This window comes from Euleptes europaea, chromosome 7 (genome assembly GCF_029931775.1).
Source record: "Euleptes europaea isolate rEulEur1 chromosome 7, rEulEur1.hap1, whole genome shotgun sequence".
NCBI lineage: Eukaryota > Metazoa > Chordata > Lepidosauria > Squamata > Sphaerodactylidae > Euleptes > Euleptes europaea.
Window position 1 is genome coordinate 17,010,502 of NC_079318.1, and position 22,747 is coordinate 17,033,248.

At 41.6% G+C, this 22,747-nt stretch overlaps 1 protein-coding gene across 1 annotated transcript in view; it reads right to left on the reverse strand.

Annotated features, from left to right (window-relative positions):
- The window catches only part of AGPAT4 (1-acylglycerol-3-phosphate O-acyltransferase 4), a 63,993-nt gene that overhangs the window by 21,796 nt on the left and 19,450 nt on the right, over nt 1-22,747 (reverse strand). The window contains exons 2-4 of the mRNA XM_056852986.1: nt 21,138-21,307; nt 13,442-13,603; nt 12,454-12,607 (exon numbers count right to left, since the gene is read on the reverse strand). Coding sequence (XP_056708964.1) covers nt 12,454-12,607; nt 13,442-13,603; nt 21,138-21,307 — 486 coding nt within the window. The remainder of the gene's footprint in view (nt 1-12,453; nt 12,608-13,441; nt 13,604-21,137; nt 21,308-22,747) is intronic.

Consider the following 22,747-nt stretch of genomic DNA (forward strand, 5'->3'; position numbering starts at 1 on the left):
CCTGTTGCCATGCTCATGCACACTCCTCCCTCATCCTTTTAATTTCTCTAGTGAAGAATGCCCAGCTATAAACTAGAAGCTATAAACTAACTGTAGTTAGCCACAGCGTATGAACTGTAGTTAGACACAGTGTATGAACACATGAACACAGGTTAACGGGAATTAACACCTTCCCAACCAGGGTTTTAAACCTGGATGAAATCCTCATTTTGTCCACATGTCAATTTAACGTCAGTCTGAATGCAGTCAGTATTATATAATTAAAAAGCTGAGCAAACTTTGAAGTTGAATAGTGGGCCTGTTTAAGGATATTCCAGATCCTTTGGCTCTTGTTATTATAAGCTATGGATTTCAATTTCAACTAAAACCCCAAATGATTAAATTGAAAAGGAAAGTCTTGTAAACTTCAAAGAAGTCAGGATTGAGTCCCGAACTCTTCTCTCTTTGGCCTATTATGCATGGGTACTTGGACTCATGTTTGCCCCTTGTCTGACTCGGATATTCCTTGGAATTATGCATGTGTTTTCTTTCCATGAGACATGAGCTTGCTGCCAGCCCTAGCAATGTCCGGCTCTTTCCATTCCTCTGCTAATCCGACTTTTCCCTCTAACCTGAGCTCAGCTCCGTGCAGATGGAAAAGCAGGGGAAACAGCCAATCACGAAGCAGCATGTAAAGAGGCGGGGATTCAAGTGCCTCCTGCTACCTCGAAGCTCTTTCTGAGCAAAAAAAGGGGGGGCTTTTTGAAAACGAGGCTTGGATTTCTCTCTCCCCCCCTCCTTTCAGATTGCTCAATTTTTTGTCTTTCGTTCTTAAAATGCTTTTTTATGTGGCAGTTGGGTTTTTTTGGGGGGTGATTATCTTTCACAGCGAGCCCTGGCGAAGTGAGCCAATTACAGATTTAAAGGGGCGGGACTTGATTTGAGCCTGGAAGGCTGCCGGTGCAGAAATTCCCAATAGGGAAATGTGAGTCCAGCCAGCAACGAAGCCCAGGTAAAACGCCCATGCATAAATGACCTTTGAAAGAAAGAAATCTCAAATGTTGAAAAAAAAAAATTCACCTCTCCACCAACGAGGTCAGGAAAGGTCATATCTCTATATACCAGGTAAGAGTGATGTAGTGGATAAAAGCAGTGGACTCTAACGTGGAAAATCAGGTTTGATTCTTCTAAGACTCTTCCTCTTGACATCTGATTAAATATCAACGATTTCAACAAGTACCGTATTTTTCTCTCCATAAGACGCACTTTTTTCCTCCTCAAAAGTGAGGGGAAATGTCTGTGCGTCTTATGGAGTGAATGCCGGCTGGGCGCGTGCGCGTCGGGACAGCGCAAGCCAGCTTTCCCCGCCCTGACGGCCAGCTGGAAGGTGGGCGGGGTGCACAGAGCCGGCTGGGCGTGTGCACGTCCGGACGGCGTGAGCTGGCGTTCCCCGCCCCGACAGCCAGCTGGGAGGCGAGCGGGGCGCACAGAGCCGGCTGGGCGTGTGCGCGTCGGGACAGCGCGAGCCGGCATTCCCCGCCCCGACGGCCAGCTGGGAGGCGGGTGGGGCCGCACAGAGCCGGCTGGGCGTGTGCGCGTCGGGACAGCGCGAGCCAGCATTCCCTGCCCCGACGGCCAGCTGGGAGGTGGGCGGGGCACACAGAGCTGGCTGGGTGCGTGTGCGTCGGGACGGCGCGAGCCGGCATTCCCCGCCCCGACGGCCAGCTGGGAGGCGGGCAGGGCACACAGAGACGGCTGGGCGCGTGCGCGTCGGGACAGCGCGAGCCAGCATTCCCTGCCCCGACGGCCAGCTGGGAGGTGGGCGGGGCACACAGAGCTGGCTGGGTGCGTGTGCGTCAGGACGGCGCGAGCCGGCGTTCCCCGCCCTGAAGGCCAGCTCTGTGCGGCCCCGCCCGCCTCCCAGCTGGCCGTCGGGGCGGGGAACGCCGGCTCGCGCCGTCCCGACGCACACGCACCCAGCCGGCATTCATTCCATAAGACAAGTTTTTAGAGGAGGAAAACAAGATTTTTTCTTGTTTTCCTCCTCTAAAAACTAGGTGCGACTTATGGTCAGGTGCATCCTATGGAGCGAAAAATACGGTAACACAATTTCTGCAGTTCTTTGTTCACACACTGCTATTCAGGATAAACATACGCCAAAGCAATCAAGAGACAAGTATGACAGACGGGTTAGTTTCACCTCTCCCTACGAATGACCAATGAGAGAGTTGATGAAATATTAGTGAGAGACAGCTGAAGACTGCAGTTAAGAGAGGGGAAAACAGCAGCTGAGCAGTTGGAGAGTGGAGACTGGTGTCTGGCTGAACGAAGCTGTGCTGAAGAGCTGCTTAAAGCTGATTGAGAAAAAGTCAAAAGGACCCCAAATGCTGGAGTAGGGAAACCGTTCAAAAGTTCAGTAGAAAAAAAACATTGTAACCTCTACCTGTCTTTCTTCAGTGTTATGTTCAAACCATAAATAAGAGTTATCTCCTTGTTTGTGTAACCCGGTGGGCTGGTTGTCTCAGAAAAAGAAACCCCACACACACATACAACACAAGAACATAAGCCTTGCTGGATCAGACCAAGGCCCATCAAGTCCAGCAGTCTGTTCACACAGTGGCCAACCAGGTGCTTCTAAGAAGCCACAAACAAGATGACTGCAGCAGCACCATCCTGCCTGTGTTCCACAGCACCTAAGATAGTAGGCATGCTCCTCTGATTCTGGAGAGAATAGGCATGCATCATGACTAGTATCCATTTTGACTAGTAGCCATGGATAGCCCTCTCCTCCATGAAAATGTCCACTCCCCTCTTAAAGCCTTCCAAGTTGGCAGCCATCACCACATTTTGGGGCAGGGAGTTCCACAACTGAACTACGCGTTGTGTGAAAAAAGACTTCCTTTTATCTGTTTTGAATCTGAAGCTAAGATCTCAGTCCATATGGATATGAGTAAATGGTGGCAGCGTGGAACTGTGTTTGAGCCCCCAACGCCAATAACTCTGTGCAGTGTTTGAGTGAGGGTTGATTATTAAAGGGGGCTGGGCTACCCTATCTGCTGATATCTCTGTGAGTGAGAGACAGCACCTGTGGTGTCAGATGCTCATGGCTCTCTCTATATTTTAAAAGCGTCAAGAAGGTAGGATTGCCAGGTACCTCTTCGCCAGTGGTGGGAGGTTTTTGGGGCGGAGCCTGAAGAGGGTGGGGTTTGGGGGAGGGGAGGGACTTCAATGCCATAGCGGCCGAAGCGGCCATTTTCTCTTGGTGAATTGATCTCTATCAGCTGGAGATCAGTTGTATTAGCAGGAGAGCTCCAGCTAGTACCTGGAGGTTAAACAAACAAAGTGAAGCACTGAAAGCACACTGTGTATGTACAGAAAATCCTTTTATCTATGTAATAATAATAATAACTAGCAATTCAACCCGACTCTCTGTAACATTTACAGAACATATGCAATTAGCAAGGCGGCTGTAGTGTGGAGGCAGGCAGCTCTCCAGAGCAAACATGAAAATCCGGAGTGGATTTCAAAATGAATGAACTTCTTCAGGATTGAAGTACGTTGTGCCAAGATATATAGTTCATTCACATAAGCCGCATAAGATGATAGGAATTACTTTATCCCGAGATGGGAGACCGGTAAGACCCATTTCGCCGTAGCTTTGTCCATCGGGAAAGTAGAGCATGAGATGGCGCCTATCTCTATAATGTAATACAATATAATTACAAAGGTTGACAATATATACAAATATTCCAAAATTAAACAAGGAAAATAAATATTACATACCATTGCTGAAATGCTTATAGCATACAGATTGTAGGATGGCTTCTAGCAATCTTACAAAAGCATAGAACTGCCCGTATTTTATGCACAATAATTGGCAACAGGTGCTTATCGCAGAGAACAGTCTTAAAGGGGCAGACAGTTAACTCTTAGCAAGGAATTGCATAACTGTTAGCACTACACAAGCCAGCCAGCAATTACAGTTATAGCTGTGATATTACAAAAAATACAAAAATTACAAAAAACAACTTAAATCTGAAGCAGAATTTAATCCATTTGGAATAATTGTATTAAAAAGAAAAATGAAGCGTGATTCAGCTTGAGAAAGAATTCTATCAATATTTTGCCTAGAGAAAGGTTTGGGTTTATACTGCCAAATGACAAAAAATTGTATGTCATTTTCAGAATGGTGTAGTTCTTGATAATGGGAAACAAGTGGAGCCTCTGCCACGTGATTTTTAATTCGTGATTTATGCTCACCTACTCTAAGTCGAATGGGGCGTCTTGTTTTGCCCACGTATAAAAATCCACAGGGGCACCGGACGAGGTAGATCACGTTTTTACTGGCACAATTAGAAAACTGCTTAAGTTTGAAAACGAAATTAGTATTGGTGTTTCTAAATTCTTTTACTGGCATAGAATATTGGCACATATTGCATTCCCCACATCGAAAATGACCTAAAGGTAAATTAGAAGTGGGTGGTGGTAAAACATCTGTATGGGTAAGATAGTCCCTAAGAGATCTGGTTTTGCGATAACCAAAACGAGGAATCATCTGGCAACCTGGTAAATCGCGTACTAGATGCCAGTGTTTGGCTACTATAGTTTGTATATCTCTTGTGTATTGGTTGTATTCTAATGAGGACGTTATACCAGAATACGTGGTCTTGTGTTTGGTTGTAAGTAATTGAGAGCGGTCCCGCTCATCAGCTTTAATTCTAGCATTATGTATGATTTGCTGTGGATATCCCCTGGTCCTGAGTGTTTGTGACAACTTTGTTGCAGCAGAGGCATAATGGGAATACAAAGAGGAATTCCTTTTTAATCTTAAAAATTGTCCATAAGGTAAGTTCTTACGTAAGTGTAATGGGTGAAAGGAATGAAAATGTAAAAGTGCCCCTTTGTCGGTGGCTTTTCTATATGGAGTGACTATGAGTTTTCTAGAGTCATTTATGACCACAGTAAGATCCAAAAAATTCATCTGAGTTGAATGGCAAGCTCCTGTAAAAATAATATTAGGATCTCTGGTATTTAACCATGAAATAAATTCTTGAAAAACAGTTGCATCATCAAGGACCATGAAGGCATCATCAATAAATCTTTTATACATCAGAATATGCTCAGAGTATGGATTATTATTATAAATATGTTGGCGCTCAAAAGCTATCATAAAGATATTAGCGATTGACGGGGCGCATGCGCACCCCATAGCAACGCCTTTTTTCTGCAAAAAAATATCATCTCTGAAACGAAAAAAATTATTCTCCAAGACCAAATCCAATAGGTCAAGGAGAAAATGGGATGGAGGTATTAATGTGCTGCGGGTGTTAAGAAGCTCTGATATAATTGTACGTACAGCATCTAAGGGTACACTCGTATAGAGGGAAGCCACGTCCAAGGTGATCAAAACTGCTTCCTCAGGTATTGAAGTGCCTTCCACTGATTGTATAAACTGTTTACTGTCAAGAATAAAAGATGGAGTATTTTCTGAAAAACTGTGTAAATGGAATTCCAAAAATTTAGCCAACGGTTCTGTTAGAGACTGATTGCCAGAAACAATTGGGCGGCCGGGGGGTTTGTCTAGACGCTTGTGTATCTTAGGAAGCGTGTAGAATATAGCCATGCGTGGATATGCATTGATTAAGAAGTCTGCTTCCCGTTTAGTAATGTAGTCAAGGGACAAGCCTTCTTGGACTACCGTTCGTATAGAAAGAGCAACTCTATCTGTAGGGTCAGTAGCTAATTTAGAATAGGTGGTGGAGTCTTGCAACTGTCTAATATTTTCTGCAATATAGTCCTCGGTGTTTAGAAGGACTATAGCCCCGCCCTTATCAGCCTCTTTGATCGTAATTTTAGTATTGTTGGTTAATTGAATGAGAGTATGATAATCATCTCTAGAAAAATTATTATCGCCACTTCTGCGCCTTTTTTCCATTTTTTGCAAATCAGAAATTACTAAATGTTGGAAAGTGGATGTGAGGTGACTACAAGATGTTGGAGTAAAAGTGGAACGAGGTCGAAAATGGGTCACACTACTAACAGAAGGTCCAAAATGTTCTCTAAGTTTAATTAAACGTACCAATTTGAAAATGTCAATGCGTGTTTGAAATGCGGAATAAGATGGCTTGGGGACAAACCCCAAGCCAAAATTTAGTATCCTTTTTTCCGCATTAGACAAGGTATAATTAGAAAGGTTAACAACTAAGTCATTTGTCTCCTCCTTCTGCGGGGAAAAAAATAATTGCTATAGCCCCTGCCTCTATTTCTAGGTCTTAAAGTATATTCTCTGAAGGAGGATCGGCTGGAAAGGCTTGAGGAGTCACTTTCCGACTGGTTCCTACGATTACTGTAGTTACCTCTGTGATTATCTCCTCCTGTATTATCAGCAGATTGTAAAGCATGAAACCATGGATAAGCCATATTTTTGGCATAATCCTCTGAATCACGTTCATATTTCTTTACTTTGTAACTACGAATGTTATCCGTGTATGATTTCAAATCCAATTCCAATTTTTTAATAACATTACTTAATTCTGAAGAAGACAATTCTCCTTTAAGCTTATCTCTCATGGACTCAGTTTCTTTTTTTATTTTTTTAACTTCTGCATTAGCTTGAGTTATAATCAACAACATAAGATCATATGAACATTTGTTCAAGATGGCAATCCAGCGCTTTTTGAATTCCTCATCCGCCCTAAAGAGCGTAGGAGCTTTGTTGATTCGCAGACCTCTTGGAATCATTTTATTTTTAAGATAGTCTGCTAACGAGGAGGCATGTAACTCGCTTCTTATTCCTCGTTTGCTAGTGTTAAATAATTGTTCATAAACATCTTTTTTAATATAGACTGTGTCCTGCAAAGAAGGCATATCACTAAGTACTCGTTCATGATCCTCTGCAGTGTAAGCAAATGAATCAGTCCAATGTGCCATGACTAGGAATATTTAAAGCAAACACCTCGTGCTTAAGTAGGAAGTTAAACAAACAAAGTGAAGCACTGAAAGCACACTGTGTATGTACAGAAAATCCTTTTATCTATGTAATAATAATAATAACTAGCAATTCAACCCGACTCTCTGTAACATTTACAGAACATATGCAATTAGCAAGGCGGCTGTAGTGTGGAGGCAGGCAGCTCTCCAGAGCAAACATGAAAATCCGGAGTGGATTTCAAAATGAATGAACTTCTTCAGGATTGAAGTACGTTGTGCCAAGATATATAGTTCATTCACATAAGCCGCATAAGATGATAGGAATTACTTTATCCCGAGATGGGAGACCGGTAAGACCCATTTCGCCGTAGCTTTGTCCATCGGGAAAGTAGAGCATGAGATGGCGCCTATCTCTATAATGTAATACAATATAATTACAAAGGTTGACAATATATACAAATATTCCAAAATTAAACAAGGAAAATAAATATTACATACCATTGCTGAAATGCTTATAGCATACAGATTGTAGGATGGCTTCTAGCAATCTTACAAAAGCATAGAACTGCCCGTATTTTATGCACAATAATTGGCAACAGGTGCTTATCGCAGAGAACAGTCTTAAAGGGGCAGACAGTTAACTCTTAGCAAGGAATTGCATAACTGTTAGCACTACACAAGCCAGCCAGCAATTACAGTTATAGCTGTGATATTACAAAAAATACAAAAATTACAAAAAACAACTTAAATCTGAAGCAGAATTTAATCCATTTGGAATAATTGTATTAAAAAGAAAAATGAAGCGTGATTCAGCTTGAGAAAGAATTCTATCAATATTTTGCCTAGAGAAAGGTTTGGGTTTATACTGCCAAATGACAAAAAATTGTATGTCATTTTCAGAATGGTGTAGTTCTTGATAATGGGAAACAAGTGGAGCCTCTGCCACGTGATTTTTAATTCGTGATTTATGCTCACCTACTCTAAGTCGAATGGGGCGTCTTGTTTTGCCCACGTATAAAAATCCACAGGGGCACCGGACGAGGTAGATCACGTTTTTACTGGCACAATTAGAAAACTGCTTAAGTTTGAAAACGAAATTAGTATTGGTGTTTCTAAATTCTTTTACTGGCATAGAATATTGGCACATATTGCATTCCCCACATCGAAAATGACCTAAAGGTAAATTAGAAGTGGGTGGTGGTAAAACATCTGTATGGGTAAGATAGTCCCTAAGAGATCTGGTTTTGCGATAACCAAAACGAGGAATCATCTGGCAACCTGGTAAATCGCGTACTAGATGCCAGTGTTTGGCTACTATAGTTTGTATATCTCTTGTGTATTGGTTGTATTCTAATGAGGACGTTATACCAGAATACGTGGTCTTGTGTTTGGTTGTAAGTAATTGAGAGCGGTCCCGCTCATCAGCTTTAATTCTAGCATTATGTATGATTTGCTGTGGATATCCCCTGGTCCTGAGTGTTTGTGACAACTTTGTTGCAGCAGAGGCATAATGGGAATACAAAGAGGAATTCCTTTTTAATCTTAAAAATTGTCCATAAGGTAAGTTCTTACGTAAGTGTAATGGGTGAAAGGAATGAAAATGTAAAAGTGCCCCTTTGTCGGTGGCTTCCTCAGGTATTGAAGTGCCTTCCACTGATTGTATAAACTGTTTACTGTCAAGAATAAAAGATGGAGTATTTTCTGAAAAACTGTGTAAATGGAATTCCAAAAATTTAGCCAACGGTTCTGTTAGAGACTGATTGCCAGGAAGGCACTTCAATACCTGAGGAAGCAGTTTTGATCACCTTGGACGTGGCTTCCCTCTATACGAGTGTACCCTTAGATGCTGTACGTACAATTATATCAGAGCTTCTTAACACCCGCAGCACATTAATACCTCCATCCCATTTTCTCCTTGACCTATTGGATTTGGTCTTGGAGAATAATTTTTTTCGTTTCAGAGATGATATTTTTTTGCAGAAAAAAGGCGTTGCTATGGGGTGCGCATGCGCCCCGTCAATCGCTAATATCTTTATGATAGCTTTTGAGCGCCAACATATTTATAATAATAATCCATACTCTGAGCATATTCTGATGTATAAAAGATTTATTGATGATGCCTTCATGGTCCTTGATGATGCAACTGTTTTTCAAGAATTTATTTCATGGTTAAATACCAGAGATCCTAATATTATTTTTACAGGAGCTTGCCATTCAACTCAGATGAATTTTTTGGATCTTACTGTGGTCATAAATGACTCTAGAAAACTCATAGTCACTCCATATAGAAAAGCCACCGACAAAGGGGCACTTTTACATTTTCATTCCTTTCACCCATTACACTTACGTAAGAACTTACCTTATGGACAATTTTTAAGATTAAAAAGGAATTCCTCTTTGTATTCCCATTATGCCTCTGCTGCAACAAAGTTGTCACAAACACTCAGGACCAGGGGATATCCACAGCAAATCATACATAATGCTAGAATTAAAGCTGATGAGCGGGACCGCTCTCAATTACTTACAACCAAACACAAGACCACGTATTCTGGTATAACGTCCTCATTAGAATACAACCAATACACAAGAGATATACAAACTATAGTAGCCAAACACTGGCATCTAGTACGCGATTTACCAGGTTGCCAGATGATTCCTCGTTTTGGTTATCGCAAAACCAGATCTCTTAGGGACTATCTTACCCATACAGATGTTTTACCACCACCCACTTCTAATTTACCTTTAGGTCATTTTCGATGTGGGGAATGCAATATGTGCCAATATTCTATGCCAGTAAAAGAATTTAGAAACACCAATACTAATTTCATTTTCAAACTTAAGCAGTTTTCTAATTGTGCCAGTAAAAACGTGATCTACCTCGTCCGGTGCCCCTGTGGATTTTTATACGTGGGCAAAACAAGACGCCCCATTCGACTTAGAGTAGGTGAGCATAAATCACGAATTAAAAATCACGTGGCAGAGGCTCCACTTGTTTCCCATTATCAAGAACTACACCATTCTGAAAATGACATACAATTTTTTGTCATTTGGCAGTATAAACCCAAACCTTTCTCTAGGCAAAATATTGATAGAATTCTTTCTCAAGCTGAATCACGCTTCATTTTTCTTTTTAATACAATTATTCCAAATGGATTAAATTCTGCTTCAGATTTAAGTTGTTTTTTGTAATTTTTGTATTTTTTGTAATATCACAGCTATAACTGTAATTGCTGGCTGGCTTGTGTAGTGCTAACAGTTATGCAATTCCTTGCTAAGAGTTAACTGTCTGCCCCTTTAAGACTGTTCTCTGCGATAAGCACCTGTTGCCAATTATTGTGCATAAAATACGGGCAGTTCTATGCTTTTGTAAGATTGCTAGAAGCCATCCTACAATCTGTATGCTATAAGCATTTCAGCAATGGTATGTAATATTTATTTTCCTTGTTTAATTTTGGAATATTTGTATATATTGTCAACCTTTGTAATTATATTGTATTACATTATAGAGATAGGCGCCATCTCATGCTCTACTTTCCCGATGGACAAAGCTACGGCGAAATGGGTCTTACCGGTCTCCCATCTCGGGATAAAGTAATTCCTATCATCTTATGCGGCTTATGTGAATGAACTATATATCTTGGCACAACGTACTTCAATCCTGAAGAAGTTCATTCATTTTGAAATCCACTCCGGATTTTCATGTTTGCTCTGGAGAGCTGCCTGCCTCCACACTACAGCCGCCTTGCTAATTGCATATGTTCTGTAAATGTTACAGAGAGTCGGGTTGAATTGCTAGTTATTATTATTATTACATAGATAAAAGGATTTTCTGTACATACACAGTGTGCTTTCAGTGCTTCACTTTGTTTGTTTAAGTACCTGGAGGTTGGCAACCCTACAAGAAGGGTAGCCATGTGTCGTGGCCTGACCTACTTGTTACTCTGAACCTGAGAGAGAAAGAGGTTGTGGAAGGTGGTAGGCACTCTGTGTGAGTGAAAATGGGTTTTCTCAACAAGTTATTTCACTACTCAGTGCAGGTCAACACATGCACAATTAGGGACAGTTGGACCAATGACCAAATGCTCACTTTTCAAACCTATTATCCCTTAACAGAATTTGTTTTTCATGATAACAAGAAAATAGTTACATATGAAATTATGCTATACTCTTTACTAGCGAAAAGCTTTGCATTATTTCATGTAACTTAGGGGGGAAGTCAACACTGCACCACACCGTGTGCTCCTACCACTCCCACTTATACAAGCCACTGGTTATTTGATACGGTAATTAATACGTGAGAAAACAAGCTTAAAGTCTTCCAACACTGAACCTGAACAACTAAAAAAGTAATCTCTGTGGCAATCTAAAACGAACACTGACAGGCTGTTTAACCAAGTGAAAGTTATAAATATGCTTAATTAAAAGAAATACTGTAACACGAGATTTCAAAAGTACCAACACAAACTGAGCAAGTTCAAATAGGCAAAGGCAACAATCAGATATCCTGCTAAGCCAATATTTTGTACAACTGGGTTTGTTTTAAGACAGATTCCTTCATCATGGACCTCTCAAGAAGAGATGATGGTGAGCAAATGTAGTTCTGCATGCTTAACCTTTATTTGGAGCGGGAAGGGAGGAGGGAGAAAGAGAAGCCCTTGCTGAGGATTGTTTTCCCCCTTCCTGATTTAGGTACCTTATAAAAACTTGAGGCTAAAGAGCAATAAGAGCCCCGTGGCGCAGAGTGGTAAGCAGCAGTACTGCAGTCCAAGCTCTGCTCACGACCTGAGTTCAATCCCGACGGAAGTCGGTTTCAGGTAGCCAGCTCAAGGTTGACTCAGTCTTCTATCCTACCGAGGACGGTAAAATGAGTAACCAGCTTGCTGGGAGTAAAGGGAAGATGACTGGGGAAGGCACTGGCAAACCACCCCGTCAAACAAAGTCTGCCTGGTAAATGTTGGGATATGACATGGGTCAGGAATGACCTGGTGCTTGCACAGGGGACCTTCACCTTTTTTTTTTTTAATTGCAAGACCAAAAGGTTTCATGGCCCTCTGGCTCCTAGCCTGTGGCTGGCAGCCTGTGTCTTCAAACAAGCCAGCCAATGAGTCTGGGACCAGCTCAAGGTTTAGTTGCGTGCTTTTGGTTGGTTTTCTGGCTTACTAATACCTTTTTTTTTTTCCTGGAGTCCCTTCGGGGAGAAAAGCAGGGTACAAATACTTATATCAATAAATAAGTTACATAAATTTGGATCACCGATAACGGAATCAGCCAAAGACTTTATGACCAAAAAAGCATTTTGAGGAGGGATATGAATGGAGAGAATGAATAGTCACGTTGCCCTGAGACTACTGTGAGCCACTCAGAAGGGAATAGGACTTCCTCAAAGATCTGCAGAATCACTGTCTTTTTGAATCAGCAGCTGGTGTAAGTCAATGAGAGCTGCGGCTTTTTAGACACACAGTCAAGGGCAATTGATAGCCAGCTATGAAAAGAGGAGATTTTAAGTAACATTCTTTAGAGTTGGCTCCCTGTGACTTTCCTTACCTACATTTCTCAAACACTGGACGGTGACAGCGAATCCCTTTGTCCGCGGCAGCAGATGATACTTAAGCTTGGGCAGGCCTTTCGCTTCAGCCACCTGCATGCTGATTTGGTGTTTTTGCTCGGTGAACCTTGTACCTTCGCAGTGAATCAGAAACTGAAAACAAAAAGAAACGTTTGATAAGGAAGATCGCTGCACAAAACACAGCCGTCAGACCATCCTTACACTTTGTGTGCTGGTGGAGGTTTTGCACAGAGGAGAACAAATGACCATTGCTGACCCAGATATGTTAATGCAGCATTGCAGATCAATCTTAAAAGGACACTTGACTCATAAGCATTGTGTGTGTGTGTGTTAAGTGCCGTCAAGTCGCTTCCGACTCATGGCGACCCTATGAATGAAAGTCCTCCAAAATGTCCTATCTTTGACAGCCTTGCTCAGATCTTGCAAATTGAAGGCTGTGGCTTCCTTTATTGAGTCAATCCATCTCTTGTTGGGTCTTCCTCTTTTCCTGCTGCCCTCAACTTTTCCTATCATGACGGTCTTTTCCAGTGACTCTTGTCGTCTCATGACGTGACCAAAATACGACAGCCTCAGTTTAGTCATTTTAGCTTCTAGGGTCAGTTCAGGCTTGATGTGATCTATAACCCACTGATTTGTTTTTTTGGCAGTCCAAAAATAAGCATTAGTCCACAGAAAGCCTAGACCCTAAATTCTTTATTTATTTAAGAGATGCCAAGCAGCAAAGAGCATTACAAAGCACTATTACAGATGTTTACCTGGCCCTATACAGCAGAGCTACATAAGCAACAATGATCTTTCTAGCCAGCTGCTTTGGTGCCTGTCGTACCCAAATGCTTCAGAACATTCAGCATTCCACCAATTGAATTATTTATGTACTATCGTGATTATTTCATGCATTTATACTCCATCTTTTCCCCTTTCAGGAACTCCAGATAGATCAGCTCTGCTGTAATTGCCAACACTTACCCAGAATTTTTCAGGATAATCTCGGAGATTAAGCAGGCCTCGCATAACTGTTTTCCGATCTTCCTCCCATTTGCGCTTGCAGAAAACTATCTCTAAGAAATACCACATCCAGCCAATGATTGGAACATAGGAAAGTTCCTTCTTTGCAAGTACTTTGGAACTCTGCAAAAGAGAGACACGCACAAAAAGGCGTAAGAGAAAAGCAGAAACTTCTACAGGCACAGTAAAAGGGAAACATTAAAGAGATCAGACACCCATCTTCTTATTTTATAGACTCGTGCTTCTGTTTGGAGAAAATGCCACTTGTTTCGGGGAAAACAGTCCTGGAATAAGAACGTAAAACATCTGAGAACTAAGATCAAGCTGCTTGTAGCTTCAAAGAGTCAGATAAGGGAGGTGGGAGGCAACCCAGGTGCCAGTCAGACCATTAGGCCTGGCATCTAGGAGGATACATTCCATCTTGTTAGTATCCGAACCCATGGGATGGAGAAGGTGCTTTTTTAATTGGGACCCGACGTAGCTACAGAGTGTCTGGTCTAACTGGCAAATTCACCTGATTGGTTGAGTCACCTGGTTAGCAACCTACTTGATTGGTTAAGTTAAATCATTTGCTATACATTGAATTGGTCAACTAGAATCAGGCCAGTGCAGGTCTTTGAAGGGAAGATCTTCCATTCTTGTTTTGTCCTTTGTCTGGATTACCTCTAACTTTAGGACACTTCTTGATTCTAGGAGGGCCATACTGACTAGTGCCCTTCTCTTGGGCTTTGAAACCCAGTTGGACTCAGTCTTGCTGGGTAACATCTGGAACTTGAACCAATACTTGTAAATGTGCTTAGCTTAGATATATAGCTTTATTATGTTATCCTCACTGCTCTTTTATTGTATATTCCTGCACAATTTTCTAATAAATCACTTTGATTATATTTTGTGGCGTTCTTGGGTTTTGGGGCTTCAATCTGAATAGGGATGCCAGTTTCCAGGTGGGACCTGGGGATTCCCCAGAATTACAGTTCATCTCCAGACTACAGAGATCAATTCCCCTGGAGAAAACAGATGCGTTGGAGGGTGGACTCTGTGGCATTGTATCCAGCTGAGGTCCCTGTCCTCCCCAGGCTCCATCCCCAAATTTCCAGGAGTTTCTCAGCCTGGATCTGGCAACCCTACCCCCCATCCCCCACTGATGGCCAGAGGGAACTGGTAACCCTAAATCAGAATCCAGTACTTTAGCCCATACTGGCTACAGCTACCAGATAAATTGTTTTCTGGAACTCGCCATGTAAGTATCCTACCTTACAGGCTGACTTTCTTGTTGTTAGGCTGGGAGGGCGAGAGTCTTTGTCCCTTGGTCTCTGGGACAAGTATCTCTCTCCTACAAGTTCTGAAGTGTGGAGATAAATTCAGGCTGTGGCCTGTTCAGCTTCGCTGGCCCCTCCTCAGACTTGGAAGCATTTCTACTCATGCCACCTGTGCATGCCTGAGCCCCAGCATCTGTTTTTGAGAAATCACCCACGGCAGGTCACCTGCAATTCAAGGGAACACATGTTTCTTTTTCTAGAGTTTCCCAGTAGGGTTGTCAACTGCCAGGTAGTAGCAGGAGATCTCCTGCTAATTCAACTGATCTCCAGCCGATAGAGATCAGATCACCTGGAGAAAAATGGCCACTTTGGCAATTGAACTCTATGGCATTGAAGTCCCCTCCCCAAACCCCGCCCTCTTCAGGCTCCGCCCCCAAAATCTCTCGCCGCTTGAGAAGAGGGACCTGGCAACCCTATTTCCCAGCCTTGCAGAAGTGCAGTGCTTGCCTTTTGGATTTCTGAAATTGCAGCTCCATTCCCCCCCCCTTTATTTCTGTCATTTTTGTAAATGTTATCAATTATTTATATACAAAATTTTAAAAGACGTACAAACCTAATGAAAAGTACGAAACACAAATATATGCTTATTTTCACATACTGATCAATGTGTTGAAATACCGTTTTCCCATATATTTGAGGCCCGTAGATTTTTTGAATTAAATATGTTAAACTTAAATCATACATAACAAACCCTGTAATCGTTCCATTCTTTCAAGTAAGGAGCTGATTTTTTTCCAAGATCTTGTTAACACTAATTATGCTGCTTACACAGCATTTAAAACACATTCATGACATCATTTTGGTATTGTTACAATACAATTCAATAATATCACTTCTGGGTTAAAAGGGGATTACAATTTCAACTCCAAATGCAATTGTATCTATTACCTTTTCCCAATAATTACTGGCCTGATTACATTTCCACCACTTATCAAAAAAGGCAGTATTATTCTCACCACAAAACCAGGCATCACCCTCAATATATCAGACACCCTCAATATATCAGACACCCATTTTACATCACCCACACACGACAACCTGCATTAAATTTTAAGAACTCCCCTCTTTCGGTACCAGAACACAGTGCCTTGCAGTAACAAGGACATTTTGCTTCAGGACGTTCTCTGTTGTTTCTCATCCTTTCTTCTTTATTTGCCAGCTTACATTCTATTATTAAGATGCCTTACTAAGCCGACAAAATGGAAATTAGAGCTACATGAAATGTTGGTTCAGCAGCAAGTGAAAAATAGACGCTTTTTGTATTGCATGAATGTGGTTCCTTTTTCATTCGTTTAGCCCTAGTAATAGCACTTCAACCTCCTCCTCCCAAAGACATGATATGACCCCACCAACAGTGATCTGATTTAAACGTTTAGGCCACAGAACAAAGTGAAACCCAGCCAATTGTAATGCATGACAACAGCAAGCATGGAGGCAAATGTCTTTCCACACATGAACAATCCCAAACTCGGAGTAGTTTTTCTGTGTTAAATAATGAGGTCATCTTGCTAGCTACTGTCAAGAGGTACATGGGTCCTTTTCTTGCTTTGATTACTAGGGCAAGGAAGAATTGACCTAGTTCCTGTTTTCACATTTTATCCTTCTTTGCAAAAAAAGAGAGAGAGAGAAAGAGAAATTTGAAAATAATTTGCGCTCATTTTTTTGGTGAAAATAACCTGTTTTTGTTTGGACTCTGCTCAATGGTTCTTGATTGAGTTGTTTTTTTCTGTGCATTACATAAGTGTATGATATTGTTTTTCTGCATTTGAATATAATTTATTTTAAATTAATCTTCAAAATTGTACTAATATTATTCTTGTTCATATCATTAAGTGAGCCGTGGTGCTGCCTATTATCTCTAATAAACTAGGAAAAGGCAGAAGACATAACCAAACCCACTGCCGCAAAACAATTTTGTTATGCACACCCTCATATGGGAGGCTGATCTCAGAAGCTAAGCAGGGTCGACTCTGGCAAGTATTTGGATGGGAGGCCTCCAAGGAACACCAGCAGAGGCAGGCAATGGCAAATCACTTCTGAACGTCTCTTGCCTGGAAAACCCCACCAGGGGTCGTCATAAGTCAGATGTGACTTGACGGCAAAAATAAAATAAAATAAAATACGGAGGCCCATGAACACCAATGCACAAAGGTTTCCTCTTCTCAGGCTACATGCTGCATTCTAGTGGAAGAAGCAAATTAAAGCATGATGCCTCTGAACATACAGATCTGGTGTATTTTAAGCATGCAAAACATCACACAGTTTGCCAGAACATCCCTGGATAAAGGCAATAGGGCTTTTCCACATGGGTCTTTTTTGTCCGTTCTGGCCCCATACTGCTCCGGTTTATCCCCTGATTTCCGTGTTCATTTTTGTGCCTTTAGTTTTCACTGTAGGGTTTTTTTTCTTTTACTTTCCCCTGTTTTTTTCTGGCTCTTTTTTAGGACCACTTTTACCCACATCTTTTTCAGGAAGCTGATTTTGAGTCGGCTTTTCCCCAGTGCATAAGGTTTCTATCAGTTTTCTTTGACCAGCCCACTTTTCAATGATTGGGCTGTCATCATGGTTAAACCACTCCTTCCCTCCCAAGACAGTGATTTCAACTTTTTTTAAGGACCTAAAATATTGCTATGATGCTGTAGGTCGCGATGATTATTTAAGCAGGTTTTCTAAATTCCCAGCTTTTATTTAAAAAGTCTCTAGTCCCCTCCTGCACAAAGCTATAAGGAAAAAGGCATATCTCCATGAGGGAAAGGGCTAGAGATAAGGGTTTTTTTTTTTTTAAGAAAGCTGTGAATTTAGAGAACCTGCTTAAACTATCATTTTAATACTATAGCATTATACAGATAGGGTTTTTAAAAGAAAAATAAGGGGCGTGCTGTGACATCATGAGACCCACAGGGACAAACAGCTGTACAAGTCAGGGAGCTGCAGTGAGAGAGGGGGAAGGGGTAAAATAACACTGTTGGTGGTCAAAAAAGAGGACAAGAGTGATTCCAGAATTAGTGTGGTGTGGTAGCTAGTTTTGGACTAAGACTGGGAAAGTGCTAGTTTCAAATCTCCATTCTGCCACACTGCTTGCTGCGTGACTTGTGCCAGTCACAGCCTAATCTACATCTGGATTGTTGCGGCATAAAACTGGGTAGGAGAAAATATAAGCCAAACTGAGCTCCTTGAAAGAAGGGCATGATAAATCAAATATATAAATCAAATATCTTGATTAAAAACAGGAGATTCATATATTGCATTCTTATGCAAAGCAAGAGGATTGCACTACATAGCAGTTCAGTTCTTCTGTAACAACTACTAGTAAACCATTCTTCACCATAACCACCTGGAACAATACACTTGCATGGAAGCAATAAAGACAAATTATTTTAACTGACAAGTGGAATGAAGACAGCCCAATTGCAATGACTCTTCAAGGAGACTTCTGCTGTCATGGTTTCAAATTTATGCACAATCTTGAGGATTTACAAATTAAATTGAGATTCTCTAGTGTTACTATACTCTTGCAGTTTGCAGCATTAACCACCTAACACCATGAGGCAGACAATGATACAGAACATGTTGATTGTTCTGCATTTTATTCAATTTGTTTGACCCCACCATCAAAACAAAACCATAACACACCCAACTGGAATTTTCTAATCATTCAAAATAAGATAGCTAATCTATGCTCTCCAAATAAATCATAAAGCATGGGACCCATTTCAAGTGGGTATCTGATTTTTTTAAATCCCCCCTTCTTATTTGTATACATATAGGGAGTTGCTTTCCATGGACAGGTGTCCAACCAAGCAAGCCCCAAATGCACCTTGAAATTGGATTGGTACAATAATTCTATGTCACACAATTAGTCAGTTTGCAGAAAATAAGCTGCTATAAATTATACTCTACACTACCAACTATCTTTAGAAATTTGGTAGGAGGACAAACTTATTTTTCACGGCAGGGATAATAAATCTTTCTGGCTTTTGTATAATTTGTTCAAAGTACATTTGTGGCAGACTTCACAAATTGTACCGAGATATTGTAGAGAAAGGTAGGAAATCAGGAATGTCTCTTCCTAATCCTAGTTTTCCCTGGACGAAACGTGCTTTGCTGAGACTGAGATTAAGAGAGAAGGTAGAAATGTCCAGCACTCTCTGGTACACACTATTCAGCAAGGACATCCTCTCAAAGGCCTTGAGCCTAGTGTTTGTAGCACCCCTCAGTTCCCCTTAGCCCAGGATCGGCCTATGAGAAAACAGCACATGAATCAGAAATGTTTCATTCAGTTGGCAGAGGCAGTAAGGATGGAAGTTTCACCAACTCGAAAAATTATAAACAGAATTCAAAGGGTCAGCGGTGAACTTTCTGACCACTGTGGAATAGGTCCCAGGTAGAAGACCAAGCCTTCCTGCAGCAATTTGAAGTTGCAGATGCAAAAGTGAAATTAATTGTGATATGAACTTTTGAGAAAGACTATAAAAATCAAGCCCTCTTGACAGGCTTTCTTTATTGTGGGCTTTAAGGCAAAGGTTCAGCATACCCACAAACAATAACTTTTAACAAGTATATTAAGTTGCTGTGCCTTATGTGGCCATAAGTCAGTGGACGCAAACCTGCAACTGAGCTGCAAAAAGGTGAGAGGAAGTAACATGACAGAATCGTGTGCCAGTAACAGGGAGCCAGGGTTATGACTTCTCTGATGTCAAAGCCAGGATTGTAGCCCAAGAGATCCAAGGACAAGTCAAGCACCAGGATACGTACTATATGGAAGCACAAACCAAGAGTCAAAGCTGTGAAGTTCTTTCCCTCACTTAGTTATCTCACCTGCACCCATACTGCTCCTCCTTTCAGTGTACATAACAAAGAGGGGCAGATGGCATGGGACCCTCGCTGTCTTCGCATACATACTAGGAACGGGTTCCTCTAAAAAGACAGCAAAAATTGGCACTGGATAGCAGCTGCACAGGGCTGACAACCCAATAGGTTGGGCTCTGAAATCCAGCTGAAGATCCTGACCAGTGGGTTAAAGACTGCCCCAAATAAAATATGTGAAACAAATGCAACAGCCATACAAGACCATTTCAAATGGCAGCCCAATCAAGTTTATTTGGCAAGCTTCAGCTCCCTAGAATGACTGGGTTATCCGCCTAAACTGGTTAATTTTATGGCTGATTCATAGACGCATCTGTACTCTTGGCTGAGAATCAACATTACACAATAAAGAATCCGCAGTGGCTCACTGACAAGATACAATTTATTACAATGCTACTGTCAGCAAGGGATCACCACTGAAACCGAGTGGCTATATGATGACAAGATCTCTCCTGGTGTTCGGGACAGAGGTATTGCTGCCTCTGCTGGAAGATCATGTTGGCTTTGTTGATAGATAAGCCAGTGCAAACTGCTTAAAGAAGAGTTTAACATAATATGATTTATGTAAATCAATACATAAATCAATATGAGATGACAGGTTCCTGAATTGCTATCCACTGTTCAAAGATGCATGGTTAGTAAGATTCCAAAAAGAACATACTATAAACCAAGACTACACAATTAGACATACTGATACTTGAACCCTAGTTATTATATCAAAACTGTAAACCTTGAAAGCACTTCAACATTTCCAGCATTAAGCATATCATTCATGCACACACTGCTGCTGCTGCTGACTTTGCTGGCTACCCTGCCTCTATCATCACCATGATTATAGGCTGTTTTATCACCATGCTATGGAGGCTACACACAAAACTTTGGCTCTGCCTCAGAGGCAGACGCCATTTGCCACACTGGGTGCTTGTTCCTTGAATCAGATGAGCATCAAGACAAGTGTCATCAATAGGGTTAAGAGCTTTCCAAACTTGAGCAGCTAGAGAATGAAGGTCTGAGCCTCACCAACGGCTGTATATAACTTAATATGAAAATATTATTATAATTCCAATAATTCAGTGTTAATACAGGGGCTTTCCAGTTTTACCATTCTGGCAAACAGCCTTTGCGGCTCTAATCACTGCTATACTTACCAAGGTTGTACAACTTGTGTTTGTTAGGCCACCAGGGACTTTACAATGTCTGTGATTTCTGCTGCTTGCAGAGCCGCAGCATACGAGTGCTGGGCTAGGCGTGCCCATTTGCCAGTTATACAAGATTGGGGCACATCATCACACCTCCTTCTACCTCCTCTCTCCTCTAAAGCAGTACGGACACTTCTATGCCAATAGAAAGCAAGACCGTAAAAGACTAAGAGGGAGGCGGCATTCAAGCAACCACCCCCACAACAGCCGCTCAAACTCTGGGTGGAAGCTGATTTGTCATACAAACATTTGAAACGCCCGTCAAAAACTCACCCCTAAAACCCCAAATTTTTCACAAAAGTTCCAGCCACAGAGAAAGTCGATTTCAAAGTTGTGATTAAGGATTACGATGGCATTTTCTTTCCCGCACTTGAGGTAATCCTGTGGGTCAGTGTAGAGGGTGCAAGTAGTGCCTGACCACCATTCCAGCAACATCACCAGCTCTGGAACAAACAACAACACATCAATGAATAAAACAGTACAAAGGAATCTACATACCAGTTATTCGTCAGAGTATACTTTTCTAATTTCCACGGAACTAAGTGGTTGTCCCGAACCACCTGCAAAGTAGTACTTCCCCATTTCCCTTTCTTGCTACTCAGATGCCCACCAGTATTGGCTCGGGGAGAAAGCAGAGCCTTGGGAAGAAAACAGGAGTCAACGTGGTGGTCTGCAGTGAGAGAGGGGAACAGATGTCAAAGAAACTGTGGTTGGATGCAGTCCAGTGAAAATAGTTGATACAGTTCTAAAAAACCTGTAGCACTAATGGCCATGCACCCTTGTGGTCCACTCTTGGAAGAAGAAGTAAGGAGAACAGAAGCATGCCTTTTAAAGCCTTGGTTTCAAGAATTTACTGCCTGGTTTTAGTCCATTATAGGGTTGTTGTATTTTATTCAATCAGGGAGATTTTGGGAGTGGTACCTGGGGAGAATGGAGTTTCAGGGAATGTGACATGACTCCTCCATACCGCTCTAGGAATTTCCCCATAGAGATGGATGAAATTCCTAGAGCAGCACGTAAATCACAATATCACTTCTGGTTAGATGTTTGGAGGATGCAATAGTACTGCTGGGTGATGCTCTAGGAATCCCTCCAATCACTATGGTCTTTACCCATAGAGACTGGGGTCATTCCTGCAGTGTCACCATCAATGCTGTTCCCTCAATTTTTTCTCCCATTCCTCAAATCGTTGAGAGCAGAATCTGAGGGCATGAGTGGGAGATTGTCCACTGTCAGTGGACAAATGGCAAGCTTACTGTATTTGTATCTAGCATTTAGACTGAAGGGCATAGAACCTAAGGACAGATCTCTGCTGAAAAATAAAACCCAAGAAGAGGGTGGGTGGGAGAGAAAAATAGCAGGAATAGACACTTGTAGTACATGTTTTCTGAAATATGTTTAAGGGAAAGCCACTTAAAGCTCATGTCCCAGCCTTGAGGGTCATTGCAAATGTAGCATATTAACAAAACAGGGGAATTTTAATAAATGAACAGCTTTCCTAAATCCACTATGTGGAATCCAAATCTTCAATATATTTACAAATTCACCAAAAAGTAATTTTACAAACAAGAAGACGCAGAAAGAAAGAAAGAAAGAAAGAAAGAAAGAAAGAAAGAAAGAAAGAAAGAAAGAAAGAAAGAAAGAAAGAAAGAAAGCTTGCAACTCTCCATTTCTTTAGCCCTGTCCTACCCCTTGGATATTTCCTAGAATGTCTCTCTTTCCACAGGAGAATGTCAAAGTTCTGATGAGCTATCCATACATTATAGTGACACAGCAATTGTCTTGCTTAGAACACATGGTTATTTCAATAATTATAAAGCAAAGGGGCACAGTTTAAAGAGAAGCAGTGCTGAACCTCCTCCACCACTGCTTTTCCCCCAGAA